Raw genomic sequence first — 10951 nt, forward strand, 5'->3', positions numbered from 1 at the left:
CTGGTTACTGGCCCAACACCCTAACCACTAGGCTACCTGCTGGTTACTGGCCCAACACCCTAACCACTAGGCTACCTGCTGGTTACTGGCCCAACACCCTAACCACTAGGCTACCTGCTGGTTACTGGCCCAACACCCTAACCACTAGGCTACCTGCTGGTTACTGGCCCAACACCCTAACCACTAGGCTACCTGCTGGTTACTGGCCCAACACCCTAACCACTAGGCTACCTGCTGGTTACTGGCCCAACACCCTAACCACTAGGCTACCTGCTGGTTACTGGCCCAACACCCTAACCACTAGGCTACCTGCTGGTTACTGGCCCAACACCCTAACCACTAGGCTACCTGCTGGTTACTGGCCCAACACCCTAACCACTAGGCTACCTGCTGGTTACTGGCCCAACACCCTAACCACTAGGCTACCTGCTGGTTACTGGCCCAACACCCTAACCACTAGGCTACCTGCTGGTTACTGGCCCAACACCCTAACCACTAGGCTACCTGCTGGTTACTGGCCCAACACCCTAACCACTAGGCTACCTGCTGGTTACTGGCCCAACACCCTAACCACTAGGCTACCTGCTGGTTACTGGCCCAACACCCTAACCACTAGGCTACCTGCTGGTTACTGGCCCAACACCCTAACCACTAGGCTACCTGCTGGTTACTGGCCCAACACCCTAACCACTAGGCTACCTGCTGGTTACTGGCCCAACACCCTAACCACTAGGCTACCTGCTGGTTACTGGCCCAACACCCTAACCACTAGGCTACCTGCTGGTTACTGGCCCAACACCCTAACCACTAGGCTACCTGCTGGTTACTGGCCCAACACCCTAACCACTAGGCTACCTGCTGGTTACTGGCCCAACACCCTAACCACTAGGCTACCTGCTGGTTACTGGCCCAACACCCTAACCACTAGGCTACCTGCTGGTTACTGGCCCAACACCCTAACCACTAGGCTACCTGCTGGTTACTGGCCCAACACCCTAACCACTAGGCTACCTGCTGGTTACTGGCCCAACACCCTAACCACTAGGCTACCTGCTGGTTACTGGCCCAACACCCTAACCACTAGGCTACCTGCTGGTTACTGGCCCAACACCCTAACCACTAGGCTACCTGCTGGTTACTGGCCCAACACCCTAACCACTAGGCTACCTGCTGGTTACTGGCCCAACACCCTAACCACTAGGCTACCTGCTGGTTACTGGCCCAACACCCTAACCCACTAGGCTACCTGCTGGTTACTGGCCCAACACCCTAACCACTAGGCTACCTGCTGCGTTACTGGCCCAACCACCCTAACCACTAGGCTACCTGCTGGTTACTGGCCCCAACACCCTAACCACTAGGCTACCTGCTGGTTACTGGCCAACACCCTAACACTAGGCTACCTGCATGGTACTGGCCCAAACACCCTAACCACTAGGCTACCCTGCTGGTTACTGGCCCAACACCCTAACCACTAGGCTACCTGCTGTTACTGGCCCAACACCCTAACCACTAGGCTACCTGCTGGTTACTGGCCCAACACCCTAACCACTAGGCTACCTGCTGGTTACTGGCCAACACCCTAAACCACTAGGCTACCTGCTGGTTACTGGCCCAACACCCTAACCACTAGGCTACCTGCTGTTACCTGGCCCAACACCCTACCACTAGGCTACCTGCTGGTACTGGCCCAACACCCTAACCACTAGGCTACCTGCTGGTACTGGCCCAACACCCTAACCACCTAGGCTACCTGCTGGTTACTGGCCCAACACCCTAACCACTAGGCTACCTGCTGGTTACTGGCCCAACACCCTAACCACTAGGCTACCTGCTGGTTACTGGCCCAACACCCTAACCACTAGGCTACCTGCTGGTTACTGGCCCAACACCCTAACCACTAGGCTACCCTGGCCAACTAGGTTACCTGCTGGTTCTGGCCCAACACCCTAACCACTAGGCTTACCTGCTGGTTACTGGCCCAACACCCTAACCACTAGGCTACCTGCTGGTTACTGGCCCAACACCCTAACCACTAGGCTACCTGCTGGTTACTGGCCCAACACCCTAACCACTAGGCTACCTGCTGGTTACTGGCCCAACACCCTAACCACTAGGCTACCTGCTGGTTACTGGCCCAACACCCCTAACCACTAGGCTACCTGCTGGTTACTGCCCAACACCCACTAGCTACCTGCTGGTTACGGCAACCCCCTAACACTAGGCTACCTGCTGGTTACTGGCCCAACACCCTAACCACTAGGCTACCTGCCGTTCCCTTCATATTGTTGTTAATAAATAGATTATAATAGTAGCAACCTAATCAAAGTTAACCTCCGGTCCTCCTTTCATCTTTGCACTCTCCTTCTCCAGCTGGACAGAACATGGGTTAGTCCACACGCATGTTTTTTATTTTTTTAACTAGGACTAACCGTTATTTAACTAGGCAAGTCATCAAACATTATTTTCAGGCAGATGCCTTTGACTCTCCTCCTGAAGTGCTACCGTAGTCATACACAGCACAGCCACTGGTTAAGCTGCATAAAAACTCCACTATAACTAGTCTATAAAGCCTCCTCTAGACTACATTAAAAGACTAAACCCTCCTCTAGACTACATTAAAAGACTAAACCCTCCTCTAGACTACATTAAAAGACTAAACCCTCCTCTAGACTACATTTAAAAATACTAAACTCTCCTCTAGACTACATTTAAAAAGACTAAACCCTCCTCTAGACTAAATCAAAATACTAAACCCTCCTCTAGACTACATAAAAAAAGACTAAACCCTCCTCTAGACTAAATCAAAATACTAAACCCTCCTCTAGACTACATTTAAAAAGACTAAACCCTCCTCTAGACTAAATCAAAATACTAAACCCTCCTCTAGACTACATTTAAAAAAGACTAAACCCTCCTCTAGACTAAATCAAAATACTAAACCCTCCTCTAGACTACTTTTGAAAAAGACAACCCTCCTCTAGAAAAAGACTAAACCCTCCATGAGACTACATAAAAAAAATACTAAACTCTCCTCTAGACTACATTTAAAAAAGACTCAAATTGACTCAAATTGAAAAAGCATGACCCTCTCCATTTTCCTCCATGTAACCATTCTGTAAATGTTGATTCATCCCTTATGGTAAGAGTAGGGGTGTTAACCCCGGTGTCCCGGCTAAATACCCAATCTGGCCCTCATACCATCATGACCACCTAATCATCCCCAGCTTCCAATTGTCTCATTCATCCCCTCTCTTCCCCCTGTAACTCTTCCCCCAGGTTATTACTGTAAAAGAGCCGATATGTTTTCAGTCACCTGGTAAAATGATGGTTAATAAATGACTGATTTCACTGACTTCACAACAATATCACAGATTCACTGACTTCACTATAATATCACAGACTCACTGGCTTCACTCAATGTAAAGTATATGGTAGTATTCTATAGTTAAACACTGTTTCTCCCACTTGCCCGTCAACCCCACCTCATTTCCTTTCTGTCTGAATAACACCTTCAATAAAGAAGAAGAGAACGCTCTTGTAAAAGGATACATTCAGCACATACGAGGTCCTTTTCACCATACTCTGAAAGCTACCACAGTCCATCTTGATGTGAGGGAGACTGTCCAGAAGCACATGATGCCCTGTGGTCATGGGTTGGTTAACCTGAGGATTCCCGGGTGGCCTGGAGGTCACCCTGGACCTCACTATGACCGGATCCCACGGTAAGTCAACTATCTCTGGGGTAGGCAGACCCATGGTACTGGGTCTACACTGGAGCCCTCCGAAGGTATCGTGATGGGAGCTGTCGTGTTTCAGGTTGTCCAGTACTTGGTGGCTTTCCTGTACAGCAGTGGGGTGGTTGTATAGGAATGGAGGCTGGTGGAAATGGAGAGGCCTTTTCACTGTCAGGTTTAGAGAACGTGGGCGAGTCATTGAAGCAGGCTTTTGAACAACCAGAGATAGAGCCTCGGTTTGAATCTCTGGTAGTTGTTGGGCCATACCACTCTCGGAATATGAGGGGAGTCGTGACATGCTGTCTACATGGGTGGATGTTGACGCCGGCTCGCGAGAGCTGAGGAACACGGTCTCATCGTCCGTTTCCACCATTCCACCATCCTCGACGTGTAGCTGTGGTGACTTGACGAAAGCATGTGATATGTTTTTGAAAATTGAGTCAACGCTCGAGTTTACAGCTCTGGAGAGTTCATACTTGAGAATGTCTGCTAGGAGTTTGTCTTCGTTGTCTGGGTTCGAGTGAAGGTAGTCAGTTTGCTTGTTATTCATCCATTCCAGATGACCTTTATCTAAAGGTGTCTTATTGTTAAACTCACTGTAATGGTCCAAGAACACATCACCAGGAGATATCTTTGTCGCCACATATTCTTTGTTCCAAGTACTATGGTGGTCCTCCTCTTCAGACTCATTAGTCTGATTCTCATAGACCTGGATGAACCTGGCCTGGAGTTGACCCAGGAGCCTCTGCATGGTCTGAAGCTGCTTCCTCAGTGTATGTCCATCGTCCGTACTCTTCCCGCTAACGCCCCCTGTCCCGGGGAGGTCCTGGTGCCGCGGCACCCTCTGTTTCCTCTTGTTTTCTAACATCTCACTCTGAAGGTGACTGGTTGGAGTGGTCTCCCCTTCACCAAACCCTTCACCTGTGAAATAAACACTGAGAGGAGAGCCTGCCATGCCTCTGATGATGTTTTCCACTCTGGCACGCTTGGCCTGGTGTCTGTCAACCAGCTCCAGCATCCAGTCCTGGGTCAACCCGGCCTCATTGGGTCTGAATCTAGTGGGACTGGCCCCAGGGGATGCCTGGCTGGCTGGAGACAGAGGTGCCATGGTGGTACTGCTGCTGTGGTGGTCCACCTGGTTAAGATTCGTCAAGGCAGAGCTGGACATGGGAGTGTCTGGGGGGTAATATGCAGTGGTGCTCTCCTGCAGGGTTCTTTTACTCTCTATGGTTGTCTGTAGGAGCGTAGAGATAAGGGATCCACCACTTGACTGAGAGGAGGACTGAGGGGAGGAGGAGATGTATGTGTTGTTGTGTGGAAAGGAGGGAGGATTCTCTGTCCTGTCCTCTGGGTAGGTGCTGCTGGAGGAATGATGCATGTTGTGGTCCAAAAGGCTCGGCTCCATGCTTCATGCAAAATAAATGTACATAACCACAAATATAGTTTATAGGAAAAACAGGTCTTTAGAAAGCATTTTAACATTAGCAACTGTTGTAATAAAATATTTAAAAAGAAAACAATATTGCAGTATTGATGGAAAATCATCAATACTGCAAAATGTTATTTTCCCCAGAAAAATACATATAATTTTAACGACAAAACAAACCTATATTTAACAGATGAACTAAAATAGTGTATTTGTGATTAAAACTATAACATTTTGCCATTAGTAATAAATATTAAATTGTATTTTACTGGCAGTTTGAAAGTTATACGTTTTGTGAAGTCATCTACTAGACAACAATATCTGTATGTATTCATAGTGTGCAGCAATGATGCAGAAGCAAACAATATTACTCACATTTTACCTCAAAAGATTGTTAAGGTAATGTCAATGCTTGAATTATGCAAATATTCATCCTGTAGAAACACAATTAAAAATCAACATTATTTAAAGAAAACTGTTCACGGAAATGACTGACACTAGCCTTGTCTTTATATATAAATGCTCCACATAGCAGAGTAGCAGCAGACAAGTTAAGACCCAAACGAGAATATCTGTTATTAATTTGATCAAATCCAAATCACACTATTTATTTTAATAAAAATAACATGTTACTTTAAATGAGCATATTCTATGTTGAGAAGATTTTGTTGCAGCCTAAGTGCCTACTTTTCACGTGTTTACTTCCAAAAACCCGACAACAACAAAAAAAAGGATGCCTGCCTACCAGTTGCTCTGAGTGAATGTAGGCGTCCAGTAGCTGTCCAGAGACGAGAGCTGAAATGATGCGTGCCACAGGGGAGAAGAGTTATTATAAACTGGGTTACTGTATTTCATCCACAATCAATCCACATGAGGAGGGGGCGTGGCACCCTATAATTAAATCAACCTCATATAAATTAGCACGTACCATTACTGCCCCCGTGGGAACTGGATGAAAGACAAAAGCATCCGACATTTCTTGGAAAATGTTTATTTTGGTTGTAGAAAGTATGTAAGTGAGGTTCTTATTTTTGTTTCCCCACCCCACCATTTTACACACACGCATTTTCTTTTCATACATTGGTCACATAAAACCCCAAGACGATTGAATTAATAAGCCTCTAAAGCAATTAAAACCTTATTTAAAGTTGTTAAATATTTTAGCGAACAAAAGGAAGCCTAAACTTCTGGACTGTCTGTAGTTGTACATCATTTATTTGGTATGAGCTATCTCCCCTATCATAAAAACGACATTGGTTTGTCCCTCGTTATTTCCTGTCGGGGCAGTCGGCAGCAGTCACAGCTAGATGATATCCATCTTTTGTCAAATGAACGTCAAAAATAGACAATTTTATCTAACCTAATGATCCTAAACTGCCACGTCAATTCTCTTAATAACACACTGCGTAAATGCTCCTTAATCTGCTGCTACGAAAAGTAAAATCGGATGTTCATTTGACAAAAGATAGGATCCCTTCTAGCCGTGAAAAAGGGTACCGCCCCTACTTATCATCCCAGGTGTACTGAACTTCCGTACTGCTTCCTTGGTCGTTTTGACACCTCTGTTCACGCTATGTTATCGCATTCCCGATGTCTTTGCAGGACACTTGGGCGCTCCCTGTCTGCGCTAAGTCAGGTAGGAGAGAAGTACCAATTCAATTTCCACGTGTATCGAATGGTTGAGTTCGGCAAAAGCTTGTTTTAATTTATATCCAAGGCCATAACGTTAACTACCGGGGAATAGACCTTAGCCCAACCCAAGGACAGAATGCCACCAGTCCAGGGTCTAGCTAAACTGCTAAGGAAATGGCTTGCGTTTCCCTCTTAACTATATTAATGAAATATACATATTTGGATAGCTAGCTGTGCTCAGTTGGTAGGAATATCACTAGAATCATTCACTTAGCTTACTAGCTAGTGATTAGGAGCGTATTTGCTAAATAATTAGCTAGTTTTGCTAGCATTATGTTTAAAAAAAAAAAATGGTATTAATTAAGAAGCGTGAGTGTGACTTGTCAGGCATGTAACACGGATCTAATGCCTTTGGTCATTGGTTCCCAAGCCTTTTCGGTTGTTGTAACACCAACTGAATTGTGTGCTCTGCCCTGGGTACCCCTGAAGTAGCCTACCCCCTCATATGCATTTTACTGTAGTAAGCCTATGGTCTCATGAGTTTTCACCAGTACCTCCTATGAGCCAAGTACCCATGGTTGGGAACCACTGCCTTAGGTAACAACGTTAGCTAGCTATACACATTCAGATCATTGTCAAGACACACTTGAGCCACAACTCTCATGCACAGACTGAAAGCGAGTTATTACCTAGCTAGCAGTACATTTGGACTTTCTCGTCCATTTTACAGCTTGACCTCTGCTTGAAACCTATGCTAGAAATAGCCCGTGTCATGCATGAACTAACCTTGTGTGTAGTTCAGCGAGTCTTCGGGTGTCTCTGCAACCCCACTTTAGCCTACACCGACTTACACAACCTAACCTGTGCCTTGGCCAGTGTAAGCATAACTATAGCTAGCTACTCTTTGAATATTTCACACTGACCCACTACCAGATAGCTAAGAGAAGAGTCAGATTTCTATGCCTATGACAAATTGTTTGCTACTTGATTGAGGTTTTTGTGTTAAACACTGTGCCACACACACTACTTTTCCGAAGAGGATTTATTCCAGCTCCCCCGTTTGAGTAAACACACATTGCCAAACTAGTTTGTTGTCAATGGCCTGATCAGAGCTAGGCCTAAGGCCAATACATAACATGCATTGCTCTGGTAAAGGCAATGGCTGTGCTGGATCAGATTGCATGCATTTCATCAAATGTTTGTTTGAACAGCAACCAATTCAACTTGGGTAACTATCCACTTGTTTGGTGACTGCGTAGGTGATTCCTTTTTTGTCGATAGGAAACATTATCCATTAATTGTATGAAGGTTTGTTGGTAGGTGGTGATAGATGAAAACCATAGGCTGAAAAAGAGAGAGAACATTTAAATATATTTAAAAAATATATTTTTATATAGAATATTTAAAAAATATAAATGAAAGAGGGGGGGTAATGTGTATCAGAGGGGAAGGAAAGAGGGGGGTAATGTGTATCAGAGGGGAAGGAAAGAGGGGGGTAATGTGTATCAGAGGGGAAGGAAAGAGGGGGGTAATGTGTATCAGTGGGGAAGGAAAGAGGGGAGTAATGTGTATCAGTGGGGAAGGAAAGAGGGGGGGTTGACGTGTATCAGAGGGGAAGGAAAGAGGGGGGGTGACGTGTATCAGAGGGGAAGGAAAGAGGGGGGTAATGTGTATCAGTGGGGAAGGAAAGAGGGGAGTAATGTGTATCAGTGGGGAAGGAAAGAGGGGGGGTGACGTGTATCAGAGGGGAAGGAAAGAGGGGGGGTGACGTGTATCAGAGGGGAAGGAAAGAGGGGGGGTGACGTGTATCAATGGGGAAGGAAAGAGGGGGGTAACGTATATCAATGGGGAAGGAAAGAGAGGGGTAACGTGTATCAGTGGGGAAGGAAAGAGGGCGGGTAACGTGTATCAGTGGGGAAGGAAAGAGGGCGGGTAACGTGTATCAGAGGGGAAGGAAAGAGGGGGGTAACGTGTATCAGAGGGGAAGGAAAGAGGGGGGTAACGTGTATCAGAGGGGAAGGAAAGAGGGGGGGTAACGTGTATCAGAGGGGAAGGAAAGAGGGGGGGTAACGTGTATCAATGGGGAAGGAAAGAGGGGGGTAACGTATATCAGAGGGGAAGGAAAGAGGGGGTAACGTGTATCAGAGGGGAAGGAAAGAGGGGGGTAACGTGTATCAGAGGGGAAGGAAAGAGGGGGGTAACGTGTATCAGAGGGGAAGGAAAGAGGGGGGTAACGTGTATCAGAGGGGAAGGAAAGAGGGGGGTAACGTGTATCAGAGGGGAAGGAAAGAGGGGGGTAACGTGTATCAGAGGGGAAGGAAAGAGGAGGGGGTAACGTGTATCAGTGGGGAAGGAAAGAGGGGGGGTAACGTGTATCAGTGGGGAAGGAAAGAGGGCGGGTAACGTGTATCAGTGGGGAAGGAAAGAGGGCGGGTAACGTGTATCAGTGGGGAAGGAAAGAGGGCGGGTAACGTGTATCAGAGGGGAAGGGAAAGAGGGGGGTAACGTGTATCAGAGGGGAAGAAAAGGGGGGGGGTAACGTGTATCAGAGGGGAAGGAAAGAGGGGGGGGGTAACGTGTATCAGAGGGGAAGGAAGAGGGGGGGGGTAACGTGTATCAGAGGGGGAAGGAAAGAGGGGGGGGGTAACGTGTACAGAGGGAAGGAAAGAGGGGGGGGGGTAACGTGTATCAGAGGGGGAAGGGAAAGAGGGGGGGGGGTTAACGTGTATCAGAGGGGAAGGAAAGAGGGGGGGGGGGTAACGTGTATCAGAGGGGAAGGAAAGAGGGGGGGGGGGTAACGTGTATCAGAGGGGAAGTGAAAGAGGGGGGGTGGGGGGTAACGTGTATCAGAGGGGAAGGAAAGAGGGGGGGTGGGGTACGTGTGATCAGGAGGGGGAAGGAAAGAGGGGGGGGGGGTAACGTGTATCAGAGGGGAAGGAAAGAGGGGGGGGGGGTTAGACGTGTATCAGAGGGGAAGGAAAGAGGGGGGGGGGGGGGGGGTAACGTGTATCAGATGGGGAAAGGAAAGAGGGGGGGGGGGGTAACGTGTATCAGAGGGGAAGGAAAGAGGGGGGGGGGGTAACGTGTATCAGAGGGGAAGGAAAGAGGGGGGGGGGGTAACGTGTATCAGAGGGGAAGGAAAGAGGGGGGGGGTAACGTGTATCAGAGGGAAGGAAAGAGGGGGGGGGGGTAACGTGTATCAGAGGGGAAGGAAAGAGGGGGGGGGGGGTAACGTGTATCAGAGGGGAAGGAAAGAGGGGGGGGGTAACGTGTATCAGAGGGAAGGAAAGAGGGGGGGGGTAACGTGTATCAGAGGGGAAGGAAAGAGGGGGGGGGGGTAACGTGTATCAGAGGGGAAGGAAAGAGGGGGGGGGGGTAACGTGTATCAGAGGGGGGGGTAACGTGTATCAGAGGGGAAGGAAAGAGGGGGGGGGGTAACGTGTATCAGAGGGGGGGGGTAACGTGTATCAGAGGGGAAGGAAAGAGCGGGGAGGGGGTAACGTGTATCAGAGGGGAAGGAAAGAGGGGGGGGGGGGTAACGTGTATCAGAGGGGAAGGAAAGAGGGGGGGGTAACGTGTATCAGAGGGGAAGGAAATAGGGGGGTAACGTGTATCAGAGGGGAAGGAAAGAGGGGGGGGTAACGTGTATCAGAGGGGAAGGAAAGAGGGGGGTAACGTGTATCAGAGGGGAAGGAAAGAGGGGGGTAACGTGTATCAGAGGGGAAGGAAAGAGGGGGGGGTAATGTGTATCAGAGGGGAAGGAAAGAGGGGGGGGTAACGTGTATCAGAGGGGAAGGAAAGAGGGGGTAACGTGTATCAGAGGGGAAGGAAAGAGGGGGGGTAATGTGTATCAGAGGGGAAGGAAAGAGGGGGGGTAACGTGTATCAGAGGGGAAGGAAAGAGGGGGGTAACGTGTATCAGAGGAGAAGGAAAGAGGGGGTAACGTGTATCAGAGGGGAAGGAAAGAGGGGGTAACGTGTATCAGAGGGGAAGGAAAGAGGGGGTAACGTGTATCAGAGGGGAAGGAAAGAGGGGGGGTAATGTGTATCAGAGGGGAAGGAAAGAGGGGGAGGGTAACGTGTATCAGAGGGGAAGGAAAGAGGGGGTAACGTGTATCAGTGGGGAAGGAAAGAGGTGGGTAACGTGTATCAGTGGG

At 48.4% G+C, this 10951-nt stretch overlaps 2 protein-coding genes across 2 annotated transcripts in view; one reads left to right on the forward strand and one right to left on the reverse strand.

The window, feature by feature from the left end:
• Window positions 1-2919: 2919 nt before the first annotated feature.
• On the reverse strand, window positions 2920-5142 carry LOC116352913 (prospero homeobox protein 1-like). Its single transcript, XM_031837953.1, has one exon. The coding sequence runs from the start codon at window positions 5140-5142 to the stop codon at window positions 3487-3489; it is 1656 nt and encodes a 551-aa protein (XP_031693813.1). The 3' UTR covers window positions 2920-3486.
• A 1312-nt stretch (window positions 5143-6454) lies between these two features.
• Window positions 6455-10951, forward strand: part of LOC109881454 (dihydrolipoyllysine-residue succinyltransferase component of 2-oxoglutarate dehydrogenase complex, mitochondrial-like) — a 21856-nt gene continuing 17359 nt past the window's right edge. Inside the window, exon 1 of the mRNA XM_020473585.2 lies at window positions 6455-6799. Within this exon, the coding sequence (XP_020329174.2) occupies window positions 6737-6799 (63 nt within the window). The 5' untranslated portion in view covers window positions 6455-6736. The remainder of the gene's footprint in view (window positions 6800-10951) is intronic.

This window comes from Oncorhynchus kisutch, linkage group LG12 (assembly GCF_002021735.2).
Source record: "Oncorhynchus kisutch isolate 150728-3 linkage group LG12, Okis_V2, whole genome shotgun sequence".
In the NCBI taxonomy this organism is placed as follows: domain Eukaryota; kingdom Metazoa; phylum Chordata; class Actinopteri; order Salmoniformes; family Salmonidae; genus Oncorhynchus; species Oncorhynchus kisutch.